At 40.6% G+C, this 22,171-nt stretch overlaps 4 protein-coding genes across 4 annotated transcripts; 1 reads left to right on the top strand and 3 right to left on the bottom strand.

Moving 5' to 3' along the window:
• Positions 1 to 1,315: 1,315 nt before the first annotated feature.
• On the bottom strand, positions 1,316 to 11,986 carry slc25a10b (solute carrier family 25 member 10b). Its single transcript, XM_046406921.1, has 11 exons — positions 11,514 to 11,986; positions 7,049 to 7,168; positions 6,081 to 6,195; positions 5,932 to 5,980; positions 5,803 to 5,844; positions 5,684 to 5,727; positions 5,523 to 5,593; positions 4,459 to 4,551; positions 4,279 to 4,356; positions 4,107 to 4,163; positions 1,316 to 3,183 (listed from the first exon to the last, which is right to left on the bottom strand). The coding sequence occupies exons 1-11, from the start codon at positions 11,601 to 11,603 to the stop codon at positions 3,082 to 3,084; spliced, it is 861 nt and encodes a 286-aa protein (XP_046262877.1). The 5' UTR covers positions 11,604 to 11,986; the 3' UTR covers positions 1,316 to 3,081.
• A 1,670-nt stretch (positions 11,987 to 13,656) lies between these two features.
• On the bottom strand, positions 13,657 to 17,118 carry LOC124068582 (claudin-9-like). The gene is made up of 2 exons (XM_046406944.1): positions 15,746 to 17,118; positions 13,657 to 15,580 (listed from the first exon to the last, which is right to left on the bottom strand). Exon 2 carries the CDS (start codon positions 15,416 to 15,418, stop codon positions 14,750 to 14,752), a length of 669 nt encoding a protein of 222 aa, XP_046262900.1. The 5' UTR covers positions 15,419 to 15,580; positions 15,746 to 17,118; the 3' UTR covers positions 13,657 to 14,749.
• Positions 17,119 to 17,131: 13 nt separating this feature from the next.
• LOC124068572 (GTPase IMAP family member 4-like) lies at positions 17,132 to 18,459 on the top strand. The gene is made up of 2 exons (XM_046406931.1): positions 17,132 to 17,290; positions 17,391 to 18,459. Exons 1-2 carry the CDS (start codon positions 17,269 to 17,271, stop codon positions 18,206 to 18,208), a joined length of 840 nt encoding a protein of 279 aa, XP_046262887.1. The 5' UTR covers positions 17,132 to 17,268; the 3' UTR covers positions 18,209 to 18,459.
• A 711-nt stretch (positions 18,460 to 19,170) lies between these two features.
• On the bottom strand, positions 19,171 to 21,941 carry LOC124068556 (GTPase IMAP family member 7-like). Its single transcript, XM_046406910.1, has 3 exons — positions 21,582 to 21,941; positions 21,323 to 21,394; positions 19,171 to 20,378 (listed from the first exon to the last, which is right to left on the bottom strand). Exons 1-3 carry the CDS (start codon positions 21,589 to 21,591, stop codon positions 19,447 to 19,449), a joined length of 1,014 nt encoding a protein of 337 aa, XP_046262866.1. The 5' UTR covers positions 21,592 to 21,941; the 3' UTR covers positions 19,171 to 19,446.
• Positions 21,942 to 22,171: the final 230 nt, after the last annotated feature.

Raw genomic sequence — 22,171 nt, 5'->3', positions numbered from 1 at the left:
GTTGTTTTCATTAATGATTCACAGAAGGATGTTAAAGAACAGGAATTAAAGGATTTGGAGGTCTGATGTCCCTTTAAGCAGAACATGTAGCAGGGAATACAAATGTAAAAACTCCTTATGAGGACAACTGTCAAAAAATAAGCAACATGTATTTTGACATCTGCGAAATACAAATTGAACAAATGAAGAAATTCATTGTCAGCATGTTTACCATTTTTACAGATATTGAATTCAGATTGTTTGTCCCTATTTAAATAAAAATATGCATCTTATTTTTATTATATTTATTTTCTTATGTTTAAGTTGTAGCTCCTGGCCCATTTCTTTGTTGTGTAATATGATTTGGTCTTTTGTTATCCCACAAAGAATATTGCTGTCAGCTGTTTGTATACAGAAGTACTGAAAATTATACACGAATGTCAACTTAGACAAAACAGAATACAAATCAGTGTTGTCCTCTGAGATGAGGAAATTGACTTTTGGAAACAAAAGCGTTTTTCACCTTGAATCTTTCAGTGCTGCTGACAGCAGTGGCTGTGCTTTACTGCATGCTTTCTTTTGCAGAGTATTCTCAAAAACCTGGTAAAACAATGGAATCTGTAATTCTTCTCACATACGTGTTCATAATGTTCATAATTTCAGTGTACTGACTACAAAAAAGTCAGACATTACATAGAAACTGAAGTGTTTGATGCTTGAGGCACAATTTTGAAGTAAAAGCATGACTATAAGCTTACCTGCAGGCTGATTGCCCTCTTTGTACTACACACAGGCAGCATGCAGAGATATAAGAATCATGAATTCCCACACATACATGTGCTGATGGAGGTGAATGTTGTAGTCATTAATGGTTTGCATGTGATGGATAGTATTAATAAAGGAATGCTGAGCTACATGTATCTAGGCAGAGGAAAAGAGTTTGACATTCATCATTACAGCTGAATATTACAACTGTGGATGGTCCTGCCACACGGTGCAGACTGGTGTACAGATGTTATGTCTGTGGGCTGTGAAAGACTGGTGGAGCAAACATTAAAATGTGTCCTGGTTTTGTGATGAGGGCCAATCCCCGCCACAATCACAGCCAGCATCACTGCACCATTAGCTGGTGGCAACAGAAAACAGAAACCCAAAGATCACCCTGTTCGCTTCATGACGTGGACTGAACACTGCCCACAGGGCATGCAGCTGATTTATGACATGACAAAAACAATAACAAAACAGTCGTGTGATTTTCAACTATCTGACTTCTACCAAAATAAAAGTTTGACCAAATCCATTTAATCAATAGATCGTCAAACAGCACAAACACAAATATTTTCACATTAGTACTTTAATTCCAACATTAGTTAGTGATCTGAAAAACACAAATTCACAACACCCAAAACTGTGAGTCCCTCCAATTAAATTTCTGTGCATATGAATTTTGGGGTTGACATCACTTAACATGGTTCTGCAGTATCTCAGACAGCTGAGATAAGAACATGGAGTTTTACAGTATACAGTATGCAGGACTTAACTAGATGTTCCAAAGAGGATCGCTCATGTTGTCCGCATCAGTTTCATTCGCACGTCACTATACTGCCCCCTGGAGGACATACACTGTAAGGCAACATGACTTGACAATGTTTCTGTCAACAGGGCAGGCTCGCAACGAAAATGTATTCAATGAACTAAGTCAGACTTATTGCTGGTCTAAAAGGAGCCACAGAAGATCACAGACTGCTCCTCACTTGGAGCATTGACATTTTTTAAATTCTAAACATCTGAAAACATCTACATTTTTACTTTTCGAATGTAGCACATGTTTCTACACAGCAGGTTAGTATGTCAGTAAAGTGCCTCATAAAACAGAGCAGCATCCTGAGTCATAAAGTCTGACACACATTCAGCCAAACGAGACAGTAACATTACAGATGGAATTGCTACAAGTACACTTGAAGATTGCAGCAGCTCTCTAAAGGCATTTCCATTCAAAACCGTAAGAACTTTAAGAAATCAAGTGGTCATACAGAATTTCACCAGGACTGGAAGGCTAAAAGAGCCACTCAAAAAGTACCTTTGTCAGGATTTCAGTCATCAACTTTCTCCGCTTCACAGTTTCCCCACAAACTCGCTACTTAAAATCACCAAACAAGCTTGTTTGAAAGTGAAATGATGAAAGAAAGTCGGAATGAAGTAAAGGTAAAACACATTTTAACCTGCTAGTAGTTGGTTTTCAATTCTAAAACATTAATTTAGTTAAGAAAAAGCAAACAAATAAATCACCTCTGCTAAAGTCAGGGTGAATCGCATTTGGTCACCACGTATTTTGGAAATGATTACTACTAAGTGGTTCAGTTTGTTCAGTCATGTTTTAGTAATGACTTCTGGGAAAGAATGGCACCGGTGACAAGGTTATGCCCTGTTTGTTTGCATTTTCTGCATTTGTTAAATCAAATTGTCTATCCTAGACTAACATGACAATAATAAAATGTTGCAGATGACTAATGAAAGACATTCTTGGCTCCAATTTATCTATAAGCCACAATCATTACGCATGGGGTGTGGGCTCTGAAGGTGCACCACTGCTGACTTAGGCTTGAGTACTAAGAACATAAATCACAAAATCTGATCTGGAATTAGTCGAAGTAAAAATTTAGTCAGTCAACATTACAGATAAATTGCATCTGAACTCAAAATTAACACTTATTCTCAAAACTAACTAGCCGCACAAGAAATGACAGCGGACAACAATATTAACCATCAGCTAGGGCTAATTCTAATCTCCTCTCTAAACCCTGCTGATCATCATGATGACTAAATTACAGCACCTTTCCACTCTTCCACTCCACATGTTCCGTCTCAGAAACATGTTGATCTGTTAATTCCAGTACTGGTCCCTTCCCTTGCTGCTCAACAATCAATCATTTTGCTTCTAGCCGTGAGACAGAGGTAGAGCAAAAGGAAAAGGAAAACATGTCTAGTCTAAATAAACTGTATGTGATCCTCTTCCCTTATTTTCTTATAAATGCCAAGAGAAGACCAATGACAAGGCGATGTGAGCAGCAGAGCTGGTGGCTGGTTGAACAGCGGCCATGCTCAAGAGATGATGCGAATGCCGAAGTATTTCTTGAGCTGCTCGAGGAACACGAAGGTGAGCACTGTGTGAGGAACCAGACGGATCCCTGCGGGAACGAGACCCTGCAACGAAAATGTGGCATTAGATTACTATATGTAGTTTTCGCCCATGACATCTGTCCATTAAACACCATAAAATTTTACTGTAAATGCAGGTATTTTATCATATGGTCCTTCAGCAATCAAGCCTCTGAGTGGGTCCATCTTTGTTTGACTAACAGATGAGCTGGCAGAGGCACTGTGGGACTGTGTAGCTGCTAACTGTAGCATATAAGCCATGAAGAGACAGTGCTTTGTCAGCAGTGGAGGTGAAGAAAAGGTTGATGCCTTTTAGCTCTACAACAACCAAACTTGACAACTGCAGGTAAGCGTGATTTATGTCTGAGATTTAAGAACACCTAGCAGCAGCTAACAGCTAACTCAGGGATCGTTTGGCAAACCACTGCCTAAAGCGTATGTAAATAGCAGCACTACTGCTGACAGTGTTGTGTTACACCTTATCCCTCTTATGTTTGGGGAACGTGGGACACCATCTAAAATTACACACTGGAATAGACTATGCCAGCTTTGTTTAGTCCAGTGTAAAAACCACAAAGGCAGCTTAAAGAAGGGTTTTTGATGCAGTGGTATTGTGCAATCTTTGTGTAAAAAGAACTAAAGAGGCTTTGACAGGTGTTACACTTTTTACTGTGATAAACTAGCTCTGACCTCTGCAGAACTTTATCCTTCTCCAATTCATAGTCTTTATTGTTATATGAATGCTTTAATCCACAACAGAAGTGAGTGCTCTGTTGCAGCAGAGCAGCTCTTCTCTAGCTGGTCAATGTTCATCCAAGCATCCAAGAGTTACCAGCACAGTGAGTCAAACACCAAAGTCAATAAAGTTTAAGTATATGTAATCAAGAATCTCTTAAAAGAGCCACTAAATAGTCACAGTGTTGTTACTGTATGGTCCGCAGTCCTGTATGGACTGTTTTATTTTTCACCTTGTAAAATGCCAGAGGACCCAGCTTGGCAGTTTCTCGTAAGCAATGTGTCACTCCCTGAAAAGAGAGAAAAACACTGGGTTGGAATGAACACGGACAAATGAGGAAGATGGATAAACAGAAATGGAGGAACGAAAGGATGAGAGGAGACAAAGAAGAGACATCCACTCACTGTGTACTCTCCCTTTGAGCTCATCAGCCTCGTCTTCAGTACATCCAGAGGCTGACACAAGAATGTAGCACAGCCTCCCTGCACAGGAACAGTTCATCACTTCACAAGGGAGCCCTGATAACTTTACACTGACTCAGCCAGGCCATAATACAGAGCACACAGAAAAAACCTGATACTTACAGCAATGAAGCTGGAAAGAAAGTGTGTGAGAATGTTATCTCCCATAATGCCTGTTCCCAGGACGAGCTGCTTGGCCTGGTCATAACACGCCAGCTGCAGGTGGGAACAATGAGGGCAGATCGAGAAAATGGCAAATTAAATAAAGTTACATTTTTATGGTAAAAAAAGGGATCGATGTTGGTGTATTTACTGTCTCTTCACTACATGAAGCTGTTCTAGTTGTGTTCTCTTTGCTTTACAAAGTCATTAGATCCACCGATTAAAACTGGCCTCACTTTGGAGTCTTACAGTGCTAACACCATATTCTTATAGTCTTACAGTGCAGTTACACACTGGAATTAAATCTGTTCTACACATTAAATGGCCTTTATTTGCTGTTATTCAAAAAATCTAATTATTTTAAAGCATCAGGTTAGTTAATGCCAGTATGAATGCATCTTGAAGACCCTATTGGCACCTTGTTGTACAAAGCGATGGAGGTTTCAGAGTTTATTTGGTCAAGTCTGACTTAAGTCCAAGGCAGCCTCCAATAACTTATTTATAGTATATTTAGAGCAGTTTCGTGCTAACATAGAATTTATTTTGTCCTGTTGCTTAAGCTTGTGGCATACAGCCAGTCTCTGTAAACACTCACTGTAGACTAGTCAACACAGATTTAATAAAAGTTAAGTAATGCTGTGGTTATGTGATTTAATGCACAATGCATTATTCATTGTTTCAGTGGAACCATTTGCACAAGAAGCCTTTTCATCTATGACACTGAGTTAACACTGATGAGTTCATGCACCCTTAATTGAACTCAATGCCATTATCTTATTACTTATAGATGGATCTGAACTTGACATCACCCAATTATTTTCTTACATATAGAACTTAAGAGTAAAAGTGATCCAAACTGCGACTGTGTTACTCCAGAAAAAGTAAGATACAAAAATAAAGAAATGAACATTGCTCTTCAATGGTGTCTTTAACACCAGGCAGGCATTTAAAATGACTTTTTCAGCTACAAATATGACACGTGTGATACTAAAAACAAAGGTCCTGATCATAAGTAAATGACTTGCCTGTCCTACAGTGACCAGCGCTCCTCTGCTGGAGGCCATGGTGGCTCCCGAGAACAGTTTCCTCACACCCTCTGTGGGACAGGACACAGAGCCAGAGGTCAGACACCGTGCAACTGTGTGCATTACATCAAGTTACATACACAACATTTCTAGAGACTTACCTTCTCTGAAGACTCTGAAGAGCCCGTCGATGGCATGCTTGTAGCTGAAAGAAAAAGAAATATTCAGATTCAAATTCTGACAAGAAAACTGAACATTTTAAGCCGAGTAGGTTACTTGCTTTCTCCTTAGTTCTGGTGGTAGTTTCATGTCGTTCTGCATCCTGGAAGCAAAAATATTTCACATCTATGAATCCAATATTTGGCACGCACAGCTTGTTTAGAATAAGAACACTGTCATGGCACGTTACCTGACATTCACCATGTCTGCTGGCGTGCCAACAAACCCGCCAGTGAAACCTGTAGGCAGAGAAAAGTTGTTGGGACACAGTCCTGTATGGATGACAGTCTGTGTGTGTGTGTGTGGGGGGGGGGAAGCAGAATGTGTGTGCGTTCCCACCTCCAAAGGCCCCCAGCAGGACCTTCTGGTAAAAGGGCATGGGGCCCTGGCTTGTGCTGCCCATCATGTCCCTCACTGTCTCGTAGATGGCAAATCTGGTGAGGGAGTAGGACATCTGAACAGAGGGGGAGGAGAGGGAAAAAGAATGAGTCTGGCAGAGAGCTGGATTCAAAATCTCCTCCCTGTTTAACGTTTTCTATGTCCAACCACTAGGAGGGAGCTTCTGGCAACACATTCAAACTCATTGGAAAAGGTTTTGATCACTTAAAGTCATCATCATTTAAAGAAACTGAACAGGAGGCACTGTTCAGACTGTTACTTCTTCCTCCCACCATGCTGAATCTCCTGACAACATTTTCACACTGCTATCCTTTTCAGCTTTACAAACATATTGATCTATTGATAATAACATGCAGATAGAATTTTGGCCATGTAATAATTATAACTTTGTTTGAAGTCAGTATTATCACACGGCACGTTGGAAGGGTGAGGCACCAGCATTATAATATATATTCATAAAAACCTGTTCAAATGCGGTCTGTTATAGTCTCCCCTCCTCTAAACAGAAAAAAGACACACTGACGAAAGAAAAGTTTTTTCTTTTGAAAATACTTTAATTACTGCTGGCACACCATTTTATTTCCAACATATCTTTTGAATTATTGTCGTCTTTGTTATTCTTTTACTATTGTTAGGTGTTTGAACTGTGTGCATTATTAGCCTTCCTTTAGCTTTAGTTCTTAGTTTCATTATCTGTCACTAAAGTTTTATCCGTCATCTTATTTTGCATTCTTTTGTCTGTTACTTTATACTGCTACTGTCCTGACTGGGTCTCCCTTGCAAAACAGGTTCCGTCCATTAACGGCACTCACTTCGTTGAATATAGAAAACACAACCGACAAACTAATGAACACAGCAACACACACGGGATCGAGAACAGACTTAGTCACGTTCACAGACACACATACCTGTCTACAAAGGGAGGCAGAGAGGCCGTTGTAAAGGGCCAATACCCCATCAGTCTTCACCACATGAACAGCCATCCCCATCATCCTTCTCTTCACTTCCTGCTGTGTCTGCAGATGCACCTGGAAAGATAGTCTTGTATTAGCATGTGTCTCGCTGTCATTACCAAGTTAGGCACCGCAGTAGCATAATAAAGAAAACATTTGACAGAACACAGACACAAACAATCTACAGACACAGACAATACATGTCCCTGTTGGGGATGACACAGCAACTTTCTGTTTGTTCCTTCCTGAAGGGTAAGTCAGACAGAAGCTCATGTATGTAGGAAACTAAATGAGTTGGTCCCTCAAGAGGTATTCCAGAAATAGCATTTTATACGATTATGTTATATATTTATACATTTTATATTATTATTTAGTATGGGTTAAACGTCTTTCAAACTTCACAACTCTGTTACACGAGTTAGCTACGAATGGGTAAACTGAGTCAATGTGTAACACAGGCAGTTATGCATACATATTCTTATTGACACACACACACACACAGACAGTGTAGAGACTGATCACCAGGCCCAAAAAGAATCTGCAGATTTTTCCAGAAGTTTTCAGCTGTGATCAATGGTGAAAATCTGCTGAATTTAGCCTCTTTATTTTATTTTATTATTTTTGTAATGTAATTTGAACAATATTCATTTATTCGATTGATCTTTTATCTTAATGCTACTTGAAAACAACACGTATCACAAGGCCACACGATTGTTGCACACACGCACAAAGGGGAGGAGATGTGTTAATGTTCTGGTTTTATCGCTGTTCATGTAAAATCTGTGGAGATGTCATCTTAATTCTGCATTCGCAGATTGCTTTTACTTTTTACTTGTACTAAAGAGAGAGACATTATACAAAATTTCACTGTACCTGAGTATACTGATAATAAAGACAATTCATTCATTCAGTTAATATTGTCTTAACCCGTGTGTGTTGTCCTCCTCAGAGGAGGTCAGCGGCTCTACAATGTGGCCTTTGTCCTCTGTTCTAATCACTATTTGAGTTTAAAGGCCACTAAGACATCCAAAAAAACACCATTTTCCATGTCCCATCACCAGACCTTAGTAAGGGAAGACAACATGAGATAATCCTTCATTGATTCCTGGAGGAGAAATTCAGTTGTTGCAGCAGCAAAAGGACAGAATAATAACAGATAAATAAAGAGGTAAAAGAAATAATTATAAGAAGTTGTAAAAACTAAGATAAAACGACAAAGAACGCTACAGCAAATTTTTGGGAAGCTCACAGTGTGAAATGACTGTGATGTGGTTAATAGCAGCACAGTCAGCAAGACACACAGTACAGTACATGCAAACACCAGAATAATATATATGAAGAGGTAACACTATTTGCCTACTATACAGTAGTTGTGTTTATCTGAATTCACAAAGCCATTTGTTTAAACACACACACACACACACACACAATATCTATATCTATCTATCTTTCTCTCTCTGTCTAGCCTCCATATATATAGATAGATAGATAGAGAGATAGATAGATAGATAGATAGATAGATATAGAAAAGGTCATGTTAGGCCATCAGCAGCCTAATGTATGAAATACTACACCCAGATGAGTTGATAAGTGTCTGACTAATATGTTGTCGTTTTAGGTGGGGCCGAACAAATCCTGTTGTATTAGTTTAGGGCAACTGTAGAGTATCTGTTGTTTGTAAATGATATGTGGATTAACACAAAGGAACATGACGAGGCAATCTTTGCCATGTGGGTTTGGTCAAGGGCTACTTCCCTACTGAAAACCACAATCACATATTCTCTCCTCTAAATTACACCACAGTCCTTCTAAATTTAGACGTTCTGTTGTTAGCTTTTACAGAACTGTAAGGCAACAGAGTTCAACAAGTCAGTTTTTAAGCTTTGTAAGCTGTTGCAGCAAAGTCACCAAATGCCTCAATGTGCAGTGACAGAAAACAGAAGAAACTTTGAGTTCTTGTGTTTGTTTTCTATGCTATGTGTGTACAAGCGTTTTAAAAATACTTGATGAGTATATAGCTTGAGCATCACAGGCAGGTCAGCTTGAAGTTGAACTGAGTGATCACTGAAGTAAAATACATTCTGGGCCATCCAAGGCACCCAAGCTCACAGTATCTCATTATGCAAACCAAGCTTGTGACAAAACGGAACAGTTGTGACAACCTTTGAATTTTACTCCACATTATGCAAATGTTACCAATGTTCCTCATGTGAGAAACAATCATGAGGGCAGCGGAATCACAGACTCTCATTTCTAGAAATTAACATTAGGTGTCCTTAACATTCAAGGAATTATATACTATAGCACAGTGTTGCCACATCATAGCGTTTACAGTCAAAACAGACCAACAGTTTGCACATCCACTGTGCTGTAGCTGAAGTCACTGGGACTCATCTCATTCAATTCCAATGGGGATGAATGGGGACTTTCTCAATTAGTTTTTCCACTGTTCTTTCAAAAACAGAGTAGAATAAGGGCTACAACTCATCCTCTGACACTATTAGGAAAGAGCATTTAACTTCAAAGGCACAAAAGAGAATGGGTCATGGTTAAAGTCATGTGGGAGCAATGCCATTGTCTGCTGTGCTAACTGTAAAGTGTAAAAAACATTACTTTTAATACTGAATCGCTCCCATTTAAATGTCGTTTCTAAGTGCCGTTTACTTCTTGTCATAATTGCCATGTCGCCTTTATCACAGCATAAAATAGTGTCCTCACAAAGTGCTCCTGTACAGTAATGGTCTCTATAAATAGCTTATTGTGCTAGGGGACAAACTGAGGCACTAAGGAACAGAGTGCAACAAGGCTGTGCTTCACTAAATGCGGAACATTGATATAAAACCGACTGAATATGAGTGTGAAATTAGGGACTTGAAGAAGAAGACATGGCAGCCATGGGTACAATGCAAACAGGCATTGCTAACATTCTGCATACTTCAATGGTATGCAAAGCATTTTGGTGGTATGCAATGACATTTCTGTTTTACAAAACTAATCACATCCCAAAGCCAAACATATATAAACAAGAACAAACTCTAACACATCCAGACCAGATCCCACTTTCAGGCATGAAACGGTCTGCAGATCACCCTGTGCTGCAGCAGACTGACCTCAACCCACCTCACTGTAGTTTTACCTAATTTTCAACTTTTTCCATAAGACCATTTGAGTCTTTCTTAGATTTAAAGAAAATTCTCATGGTGCACACAGATGTGAAACCATTTTTTAAACTTTGCAAATACTTCCGACCAAGAATAAAACCGTACATGGGGGAACATTTGTAGGTGAGGAGGAGAGGCCTTATTGCACAATCCAAACCGTCATCAAAACTTACTATTTTCAGCATGCAAGAAGCGAGCTCTGATGTTGTTGTTGTTGTTTCACATGGTATCAGGAACTTTAAACTAAAACATACAGACAGCAGATGGGAGACGGGACATTTGATCTAAAAGCTGGTGAATGGCTGGGTTATACCAACAGCCTGCTTCCTGTTAGTCTGACTAGATTTTATCAAAATAACTGAAAATCAAGCAAGTATGCCTATTGTGTCTGTGACAATCCGACAGAGATTGCTGATCTGTTAATTAATGCTGATTCTCACACTTCCACTAGAGTCTTGCTCTAGTATAATTTAAATGGGCTGGCATCACCAGATAACAAGCAAGCTGGGACAGAAATGAACCCCTGGGTTTCTAACTGCAATGTGGTGATTACTGGCCTTGTTTACATAATTACACAGCACATGACTTCCTGAGCACCAGTTAGTCGTATCTGAGTCATGTGCTGCTGTCTTCAGTGCAACTAAAAGTGAGGTACGAGCAAAGTGAGTAAGGATTTTCGCATTGGGAGGCAACATGCTCATTCGCTGCTTTGTGCAGTGCAGTCAGGCAAAGATTAACAAGAGTGAACATGCATAACCCAACTGACACACACACACACACACACACACACACCTGCTGTCAGGCGATGACAGGCTACATATGGAGGAGAAAACTCATATTCCCTCTGGACAGTTTGGTCTTCCAGTTACCACCATATTTACCTGTGGTGACATTCTGTGTACTTTAAAATCAATCCAATAATTGCTTTCTAGTATTTTTCAGAAATTATTATAGTATGTCAGCTGGGCTTACCAACTTTCTCTTGCCCTAACCTATACCCTATATTTGATCAGCCTTGCATATCCCAGCACACATGACAGTGCTGCCATAGAAGAAAGCATGTGATAGCTCAGAGTTTGGCCTCTACAGGCTCACCGAAAGCACAAAAACACCTAATATGCCTAAAGTAACACGAGTATTAAGGAGATAACCATCCTAGACTGGCTTCCATGACTCCTCCTGTAGACAGCTGCAGCCTGGTGTTCAGGCCTACACTCCACACACCAGCAGAGAACTAATCTTTGACTTCAGCCCCTCACCTTGAGGAGATCCAGGGGATGCGTGCAGCAGGCGGCTCCGCAAGACGCCAGCCCACCGAAGTACCACCGTGACATCCGTTTCTCCGTCATGGTTCCGTCCTCTGCCGTAGCCCGATTTTGTTGCTCCCGCCTTGACACGCTGTCAGCCTGCTCTGTCGGCTTCCTAGCCTGCAGGTTACAGCTGGCAGTAGCTTGTGCTCTACAGGACGCGGACAACGTTGTTAATCTTCAAACATTTAGATAAGAGACTGCGCCACAGACCGGGAGGGGTGGGGGGACTTTGGGCTCCGGCAGCATCACGCACACTGTGGCAACATAGCGTGCGTGAATTCACCTAAAAGTGTGTGAGTGTGTGTGCACTGCTGACAGGGTTTGGCCCACCATGTGCAATAGGAAGTAGCTAAAGACAGAAGAGAAGAACGCAGCCAATTGCCGCCGTGCACGGAGGAGCTGCCTACACCCGCCCCGCGCTCGGAGATCCAAAGGCCGACAGCGGGGTATGAGAATGCTGAGGGAGAGAGCAGCACACACTCACACGGCCCACTTTCACCACTGTCATGCGGGTTTTTTTTTTTTAAAGTGACACGCACCCTATCCACAGCTGTACAGCCCGCACTTTCAGCTTGTCTCTTTAAGAGGACAATAGTGGATTTTGTCAGTCAGTAAGTCAGAAGGAAGAAAAACAGGTTAGATACGATTATTCGTATCATGTGTTTACGTGGAACGATGTTTACAGGCCTGTAAAGCAGAGGTCTGCAATTAGGTCCAACCGTGGGACTTTTTTTACTACTGTTATGTGAGATTCGGCCCAATTTGTATGTTTTTGTTTTCTCCAAGTGTATTTTGTTTTTGAAAGTTTGATTTCTTTTCTAGGAATATAGAAGATTTTTAAAACTGGTTGTTTTATTGTTGTGTCTGATAACAGATTGCAGTAGACTACATTTCATTAAATAAGAGTTACAGAAGCTTATTTAAAACGACTCCTGTAGCTGACAGAATGCTGTGGATTGTGACACTATTTTAAGTGCAATTAATTAATTAATCCACACTCAATAAACACTGGTCTCTGCTTCCTATTGTTCAGTATAAATACTGTTCTTGTTACTACCGTTGATTTTTTGTTCATTTTCCTCTCTTTGTGTTTTGAAAGGTGATGTAAAAATAAATTGCATCATCATCATTTTATTATTATTATTATTAGTAGTAGTAGTAGTAACAGTAGTAGTACAGAATTTATGAACCGTCCTTGTGCAGCTGAATCTTCTGGGAGGAAACATTAGTATTATCTAATATGACTTCACTCCAAAGATAATGTGAACAAGTTTGCTGAAATATTGGTAGTCAGATGCAACTGTTTTCCATATGCAATCCTACACCAAAGGAATGCTTAATTATGCTTAATTATGTCAGAAATTACACCTACATAACAACTGCAGTACCACTCTTATAGGTATTTGTTGTAAGCTTTGTGCTGCCCCTTGTGTCCAGCAATGGAATGACACCCACCACTGCAGCTTGGCTTGTATCAGCCACCTTCTTAAATTTTCCTTTTTTTTTATTAAACGGTTTTGGGGAGCATTTTATTTCTTTAGAATCACGATGACAGTAAAGATCTCATGTAGCTGTTTAGCAGACAGCTCACACCTAAAATCTCTGGACCATTCTGAACAAAAATAGACATTTGGACATGTACTGGCATCTTTGAAACTTACAGAGGTTAGAAAATGTAATTGTGTCAATGTAACTGTAACATGCCAACAAAAACAGCTAACAAGCAGTTGAACCCTTCCTTAACTCAATCCCAATAAGCATCATTGCTGAGTCATGTTGTTTAATTCTGAGGGGTGTTTTCTAGGTAATATGAGGTAACTTGCAGTGTTTACTGCCCCCAAGTGTCTCATGTCTGCTATCACTGTGATTAAATTGTCCATGTCAGTAAATATGTTGTTTGAAGTGAGAATGCATTCGTTCTTGGTTCCCTTTCGCTTCCACTTTGTACCCACAGTTGACGGTAATGTGTGTTCCTGTGCTCATTTTTTTGTTTTTTGGCTTGTTCCGGCAAAGCAAAAGACACGTCTGTTAGCAAACACATCTCTTGTAGATAATATAGTGATGTGTGATCTAGTCACAGTCACAGGTCGTGTTTCTTCTGCACATAAACACACAGTCTCTATCATATCTAGTATATAAAAAGCAGCTGTAATAGAATGCAAAAACATACATTTATTGTGCACTAGTGGTTATAGATGATACAAACCTATGTTCAGTATTGAATTATATGAAAGTAATGCAGTGTCACACTTATGTACTGAAAAAAATGTATATTGTGTAATGCTTTTATGTCAACCGTGAAGTGGCAAAAGCTTCATGAAACATAAGACAATGTCATTTAGATGATGTCATCTACGTTGCCCAGTATCAAACCGCTTTATCCTCACCCAGTAAGCACTCAAAGACTACTTTTATATGATAGTGGGAATTAGTAAACACACAAAGTCAGAGCACATCTCAAATTTAAACCAGCAACAAATTATTTTATGTTAAGCCAAATCATCAAAACTACTACCACTGGAATCAATAATATTACATTTACATTAATGGTTTCATATGTTGGCCAAAGAAACAAGGTCAAATAAACATGGACAATTAGGGTGTTCAAACTGATATTAATAAACAGGCACAGTGAAAAAAATTACACAAGAACGAGGACAAAGAAATAAATGGGGGGGGGCACATGTAGAGGAAAGCCTGAAACATTCATAGTAAATAAACAAGCATCTGACTGCCCACACATATTTTCAGTGAATACACTAGCATACACAGATATTCAATGTACACTGGCCTTCTGTACACAGAGCGCCCACGCACACACACACAAACACAAGCAGAGGCAGAGAGGAACTTGAGAAATGTAAGGCACACACATTAGTAAACCTCTAAACATCTAAATTCCTCCCACAGTTCATGTCAGCTCCCACTCTGACAGAAAATGATTAATAATCTATTCTGTCAGTGACTATTTACTGGGTAGTTAAAAATGTCAATTTATTAATATATGTAAAAACATAATTTATCAACCAATAGTGAAATCAACAAAAATATACTAAGTCTACCTTCTTTATAATACATAAAAGCCAGTATAGCGTGAACATCCTCCAACAGACTGTGACCTTGCGGTTTCCAGAAGCTTGTCTGAAGAGGCCGTGGCCTCTGTGTTCGTTTCCAATAAGCTGGTCTCATACAAAAGATTTTTCCTGTTGCTTCCCCTCTCCTGCAGCTCCTGTGTGTGGGTTGTCCTTCGCTGCTCCTCCAAAAAAAGGCAGCGTTCTTCCTCCTGGTGGAGAGGAGCCAACGTGCATCAGAGCGCCCCCCACCAGGAGCAGCACGCAGGCCCCCCAGCCCAGGTACAGCGCTGGGCCCAGCTCCCTCTTTAAAGGCGCCGCAACGCTGGGATCATAGAAGTCCCTGATGATTGCATAGGCAGTCCAACAGATGGGTAACAAGTAGGCAAGGCCCGCCACGAGGTAGAGGATCCCTGCTGTCCTAGCCAGCCGAGCTTTGGAAGCCTGGTTACCGTCATCCATGCAGTGAGTGCACTTGGCCCCTGCCACCCCGAGTATGAGGGCCAGAAGGCAGAGGAGCAGGGAGAGAATGGTGAGGCCCCGGGCGGCCTGGGCAGACGTTGGCAGGGCCAGAGTGGAGTCATAGGTCTTACACTGGATCTGGCCTGTCGTCTGAGACAGGCAGTTCATCCACAGCCCCTCCCACAGCACCTGGGCAATCACCAGCTCTCCACCCACAAAGGCGGACACGCGCCACAGAGGAGCCGCACACACCAACGCCCCACACACCCAACCCAGCACTGCCAACACCAAACCCAGCAGCTGAATACCTGTTGATGCCATGGTCACTGAAAAAACTTCTTTTCTTGTCTTAGGAGGTTGCTTTGAGTTGAGTTCTCAGTGAATAAAAGTCATTCAGTCAATCAGTGGGATGTGTGGAGTGCAGTGTGTTGTTGCTGAGATGAGTCCCCTTCTTCTCCTCAGAAACTCCTTTGTGCTGTTAAACTGTTAATGACATGAGTTTTCAGCAAATTTACTTAAGTAATTAAGTCATTTTAGATCTGACCTGAGAAAGTAAAAAGGATTAAAGAGTATTGATTGTGTAAATTAAGTCAAAATAAGAGCATTAAACTTATCCCAGGCAAAATTTATAAGCTCATAAAAACTTACTTTTCAATCACTAATCAGGCAGTCAGATGTCCACTGCGTGTTGATGATTCTTGGTGTGTTTCCTGGTGGTGTAGCCTTGTGATGTGAGAAGATAATGTTCTTCTTCTGTTATGACTGACCAGCTTGTCCCTCTGGATCTCACACACACAGGGGTGTAGGAGGGCTGCAGTGTGTAATACTGAATATTAAACACACACACACACACGCAGTTAATTATGCAAAATTGACTGCACAAGGACACTTTGTTACAGACATTGTTGACCGCAACTTGTTGGCATTTGTTGTGGACTGAGAGGACTGATGTAGCCAGTGGATGGAGGAGTAGGTGAAAGCTGTTTGGAGACTGAAAAGCACAACATTGAACATCCTCCATGTTAGATTGTTGTGGAAAACCATCAAAGTGGAAATGGCCTCTCAGATTGTAACTTACGTAATATTGTGTTTGCGTTGTTGAATACATGAAAATGTAATGAAACGTTGCCCTGTACAGCCACTAGATGGCATATGAGAGACTCCCATCATTCCCACATTGACCTGCTGGTTATTAGCTGCCTGGCGGGATGCCTGACAGAACTGAGTTTGGCAACAGATAGTAAATTTAATGTTGATTGTTGCATTTTAAGCTGATGAGTTAAACTTGTTGACATTGTTGCATGCCTTCTTTTCTCAAACTGTAACACACCCTCGCCTGTAACTGGCTAATTTAGCTAATTTAGGTTCCAAGTGTTTGGTTTACTCCTTCTTCTCCCACCACATGTCTTTATGTTGCTTCACGACCTCCTCCACCAGGCTGGGCATTTTTCAATAAACCAGCTACTTTGTCTTTGTAAAAAATATCACATCAGTATTGCTTGTCTAGGGGGTTAAAAACAACAACAACAACAACAAAAAATCCTTCCACTGGGAAAAGATATTTGATTCCATCTCCCTGTTAATAAGTATTCTTTTGATTTCTACAATGCAAATCATATGTTTAGATGCTACAGATTAGGTAGGTAGTAATAACATGCCATTGTTGGGTTTCCAACTTGTTTCCATTGCCCCTTAGAGGTAAAAACATCAGTTCGTTCAGATTTAAGGAGGCAAAACTCCTGTGTCATGTTCTAGTAAAACCCTTTTCCTCTGCGTGTGACATGAAGAGACAACAGCTACATTTCACTGTGCAGCCCTCTATTATGTAATGCCATTGAAAATGACATTTCAGATTTGACTGTCAATAATGGGATGTTTAAATAGAAAAGTGAAGCAACTCATGTTATTGACAGTCAATACAAATGAGTTATGATGCCAAGTTTCCTTTAAGAGGTTGTGCCTGCTGTGTCTGCTTTGCATTGACCACAGCTTTCTGAAAGTTTCATTTCCAGAGAAACCATTGGGGTGGGGAGAGAGAGAGGGAGGAATAAACAGCCCGCACAAGTGCAGACTCTCTGTGATTTGGAAGGCTGAGAAACACAGAAACACATTTGGTGCTTCAAAATCAGCTTTGGCCAGCGTTTCCCCAGTATTTTCTTCTCTACAAAAAGATGAATTTAAGCTCAGCTGAAGGTGAGTGTCTTTTTATACGCAGGCTTTTTACACTTCTTATGTAACCTGACCCAAGACCCAAGAATTCACAGGAACTGATTCACTGTCCTTTTGTCCACAGCCTACAGCTCTTCTTTCACCAGACACATGAGGATCATCCTGCTGGGGAAGACTGGATCAGGAAAGAGTGCAACAGGGAACACCATCCTGGGACGAAAGAGTTTTGCCACAGGCATGTCTCCGTCTTCTGTGACAAAGAGAAGCAAAAGAGTAACCTGCCATTTTGAGGAACAAAGTGTGAGTGTCATTGACACCCCTGGGGTCTTTGACACATCGATTGTGAAAGTCCAGTTCAAAAGAGAAATAGAGAAGTGTATCATGCTGTCTGTCCCAGGGCCCCATATATTCCTGCTGGTGGTCAGACTGGATGTACGGTTCACAGATGAAGAGAAGAATGCCATCAAATGGATCAAGGACAACTTTGGTGAAGAAGCCTCTAAGTACACGCTGGTGGTTTTCACCAGGGGAGATGTGCTCATGGAGAAGTCCATTGAGACTTATTTAAACGAAAGCTCTGAACTCAGGAAGTTCATCAGTGGCTATACAGCTGGGTATGTAGTTTTTGACAACACATGCATTGAAAATCGCACTCAGGTGGCTGATTTGCTTGAAAAGATAGATGAGATTGTGAAGTCAAATGGTGGACATTATACCAGCAGCATATATGAAGAGGCCCAGAGAAAAATTGCGTCAGATGAATGGTGGACAAAGTCTGGAGAATATATGAACAATGTAGGTGATCACTTGTGTACAGCTGCAGCAGTCACAGCTGTAGCTGGTGCTAGAACTGCATTCATGGGGTCAGTTTTAATGTTCGCGGGTGCAGCGACCTCGAAAGCCATCGGGTGGTTGATGAAACCTAAAACAAGAGACAGCTAAGTCGTGCCAGACTCAGATTTAGACCCCTGAAGTCACTTCATGTTTTTCTTTTTCATATAAATTCGCTTACTTCATTTCATGAATGCATGTTCATACATATTAGTCACAGCTTGCCTGCTTTGAACAATAGATGAACTGGTTATGACTGTACACTTTTATTCTGAATGCCAATTTGTATGGAGAACATTTTTTGTAATCCTTCTATTTGACTTGTAAGAATGAAATAAAACAATGCAAAGATAACTTCAAAATGTGTTGTTTGATGTTCTAAAATATAAAATATATAAAATGTAAATGCCACATCATCACATATGGGAAATACTGCATAGTTGCACTTCAAAAATGTCTAAAAAGTCTAGTATTTGTATGTTACACCTGATTATCCTCTCTGATTTTGAGTTTGGGTCTGAATAAGAGACTTGCTACTAGAGAATAAAAGACTTCTTCTCTGCTGGACAATGAAATAAACATGAGAGGTTTCTTTTCCTTTAGATCTAAAACCACAAACAAGAGAATGAGAAAGAGAGAGCGAGAGAGCAAGAGAGAGAGAGAGAGAGGGAGAGAGAGAGAGAGAGAGAGATTGTCCTTATTGGGTTAAAACTGTTAAAATTGTATTATGCACCATTAACCTTGGGCTGAACAGTTTGCAACCAAATTCAGCTTCATCATCATCATGTACATAAATAAGATGAAATACCACTGGACCCACATGCAGCTGACACAGACTGAACTACAGTTCACCAGTTTGAGGGCCTTCATGGTCATTTTGTTGTAGACGGCGTGTCCTGGCACTGATGTGGTCGCAGTATAGAGAGGGGTCGTTCTGTAAAGAATGTTTCCTCTCTTAAATGTGTAGACTTCTACCATTGTCTCTCATTTCCTTTGAGGATGTGAGCTCGTAATGTTGCTAATAATAAAGCGAGGGAAACATCATGTCACAGTTTAAATAAAACAGTAATTAATCAGCATGAAGATTTAGTTTATTTGAGCAATTGTCACATAAGTTATGAAAGTGTAAACTGTATTTACAAACTTTGTGAAAGCTAAGATAAGATAAGAATTCAAACTATATATATATATAAACAATAAATGAGTGAAAAGAAAATAAACACAACAAAATAGTTTGTTTACTGCCAGCATAAAATCCACATGTTCATTCACATCACTGTTATAGCAACATGAGATAGTAATGCTTGCAATACAATACTGCAGATGGCTCAACATGTCCTTGTCACTAGTTATATTGGAACACCTGCTTTTGCTTTGCATCTTAAACCCTTCCATATGCAAAGGGCAGCTACACTACATAACAATCCCATGATGAGCACAGGAGCCCCCAGAGCCAGAGCCACTGTGGTGTTAGCTCCCACTGCTATAATCACCCCAGCTGCCACCAACACAACAGCAGCAGCTGAGGCCACGCGTATATTCTTTATTCTAACCTTTTTCTCCTTTGCTCTCTCTTTCTCTTGCTTCTCTCTCTCTGCATCCCACATTTTCTTCTCCTCCTGTTTCTTCTCCTCCTCCTCTTGTCTCCTTATCTCCTCCTCCTCTCTCAGCTTCCTCTGGGCTTTCTCATACATCTCATTGGTGTAGTGTTTCCCTCCATTTTCCTGTACCATTTCCTTGATCATGGTGATCAGCTCCTTGACCTGTTCTCTGTCATCTGCGTCATTGTTGTTGAAGGCATGGTATCTGCGTCCAAAAGTGATTGAGAGTCTCCGCAGCTCCTTGCACTCCTTCAGGGCATTGTCAGCTTTACCCTGATCTTTACATGTAAACAGCATGATAGTGTACATGGAGGCATCATCTCCAAAGTTATCCTGGATCCACTTCACAGCATTCCTTTCCTCCTCGGTGAACCTTACTCCTAGCCTGATCACCAGTAGGAAGGCATGGGGGCCGGGCACAGACATCTTCACGCACTCCTCTATTCTGGTTTTTAATTCATCCTCTGTGATGCCTGTATCAAACAGACCTGGAGTGTCAATCACCTGAATCGTGGTACCATCCACTTCCCCGCTCTGTGTCTCACAGTGCTTGGTCACAGATACAGGGCTCGGGTCCTCTTTGAAGGCAGCTCTACCAAGGATGGTGTTTCCTGTGGCACTCTTTCCTGAACCGGTCTTGCCTACCAGGACTATCCTCAGCCCTCCAGACAAATCCAGAGCTGTAACACCAGAAGCAAAATTAATGCTGACAACAAGGCAAATATGAATCGTTCCTCTTTTTTTGCCATGCTAGACGCCAGCTTTGATTTAAGGACACTACATGGATCACCCAGCTTGTGAAAGACCTCTTTGGATGACATAAATCTAGTATAGAGTGCCTTGCCTTTTCTTTTAAGCAGTCTCTTTGTTTTGTACAGACGCATAGGAACACACATGAATGCTGTTCCACTGATCAACAGTTGGTGACAGTAAACTGCCAACAAGCACACTGACCAAGGAAAGGCATAAAAATCCTCTAAAAGCTTTATGAGAATTTCAGAATGTTGACAGAACACCTGAAACAGTAAATAACTGGGATAATTATTCTTTCCACAGAGGAAAAATTTCCCACAGCCTAGAAAAGGTATGTTTTGATTTGTGACATCATCCCAAGGTAAAGTTTGAGGTAGAATTGGATCATGCAGACATGACCAGCATGAGAGACACTACTGCTCATGTGCAGTGGGCTGCACAGTGTGAAGGCAAACCAGGAAACATTAAAACTCTTTAGGCTTATGTGTTAGTTGAGTGATTTTTATTTGAATGACTGGGCACCACCCTATGGTCCAGTATCCAGTACTTATGATACACGACATGGATCAGTTTGAAATGTTAAACGTAAATAATGACTATGTAGATAATGCAGTTCTCTTAGTTTCTGATGATCTAAAATGCACTTAAGAGCAGGTAAAAACATGGAGTTAGTCATGCTAGGGAAGGGATTTTTCATAAGCTGGCACCCAAATTGTATTACTGATCTAAAAACAATAATAAACCTTGAATTAACATTGATAAAGACATCGAATTGTGAAGATAATGTGTTCCTTATTAGAAAGAGTTAATACAAGTTTATGTATGTCTAAATATGGTTAGAGGTTTCATGAGAGACAATGAATGAGCATACCATCAAAGTTATTCAGACCACACCCATCTGACCGAGGTAGAGTTTTCTGCTTCTTTTCTCGCAGTGGTATCGCTGTGATGTGAAGTTATACCATTGAGACATAAAAGAAAATAAACTATTAGTCACTGAAGTCATTTTCAAGGTTTACATTTTTTTTGTTTCCCTCTTGCGCTCTTTCCAGTGTCACGCTAAGTGTTACATCTTACAGAAGTCAAAGGATAAATGTTGCTTTGCTGTTTAGTATGATATATTGTCTTACCTTCAGCCATTGCTTTGGATTCACCTTTTCCAGTTCCCAGGCAGCTAAATGTGCTGTTCCAGGCCTGAGTAGTGAACTTAGACAAGCTCAGTGGTTTGACTTTAACATCAGTTTTCTGGGAAACTTCTGGAAGCCTGCACAGGCCACTTCCTATTTCCTTGTATTGTCTTTAGTTTACATCTGAAACTGTGCATCCCCACAGAGGCTGCCCACATCTCACTGAATAGAGGTTTGTGCATGAGGCAAAGCTGATATGTTTTAAAAGCATTCAAGCTCTTTAACTGACGACCATCAGGTTATGTGACTATAACCATGTCATGAATCCCGGTTGTTTAAAAAAGAGGAAACGGGAAACCCTTTGGAGGACGCCGCATTCTTGACATTCCTGATGTCTCTTCAATACCTTGAACAACAGCTCCAACAACGAAAAACACAAACCAGAAACAACGGATAACCGTTTGAATCAGACCTATCTGTTCTAAATAATACTACTAATGTGTATTTTTTTCTCTCTCTCTCCCTCTCTCTCTCTCTCTCTCTCTTCCTCCTCCTCCCTCTATTTCCTCTCCTCTTCAAGTTTCTTCTTCATT

Source organism: Scatophagus argus, chromosome 2 (genome assembly GCF_020382885.2).
Source record: "Scatophagus argus isolate fScaArg1 chromosome 2, fScaArg1.pri, whole genome shotgun sequence".
Classification (NCBI taxonomy): domain Eukaryota; kingdom Metazoa; phylum Chordata; class Actinopteri; family Scatophagidae; genus Scatophagus; species Scatophagus argus.
Note: the sequence above shows the minus strand (reverse complement) of the source record. Positions and strands in the feature narration are given on the sequence as shown.

Excerpts from the sequence above, each read along its gene's own strand:
- slc25a10b (XM_046406921.1), bottom strand. The coding sequence starts at position 11,603 with ATGACGGAGAAACGGATGTCACGGTGGTACTTCGGTGGGCTGGCGTCT. Across the intron at positions 5,845-5,931 it reads GCAGACATGGTGAATGTCAG|GATGCAGAACGACATGAAAC; the intron begins GTAACGTGCCAT and ends TTTTGCTTCCAG. Across the intron at positions 3,184-4,106 it reads GTCCTCTGGCATTTTACAAG|GGTCTCGTTCCCGCAGGGAT; the intron begins GTGAAAAATAAA and ends TTTTCGTTGCAG.
- LOC124068556 (XM_046406910.1), bottom strand. Across the intron at positions 20,379-21,322 it reads TGGTCTGAATAACTTTGATG|CTCTGGATTTGTCTGGAGGG; the intron begins GTATGCTCATTC and ends CTGGTGTTACAG.
- LOC124068572 (XM_046406931.1), top strand. The coding sequence starts at position 17,269 with ATGAATTTAAGCTCAGCTGAAG. Across the intron at positions 17,291-17,390 it reads GAATTTAAGCTCAGCTGAAG|CCTACAGCTCTTCTTTCACC; the intron begins GTGAGTGTCTTT and ends TTTTGTCCACAG.
- LOC124068582 (XM_046406944.1), bottom strand. The coding sequence starts at position 15,418 with ATGGCATCAACAGGTATTCAGCTGCTGGGTTTGGTGTTGGCAGTGCTG.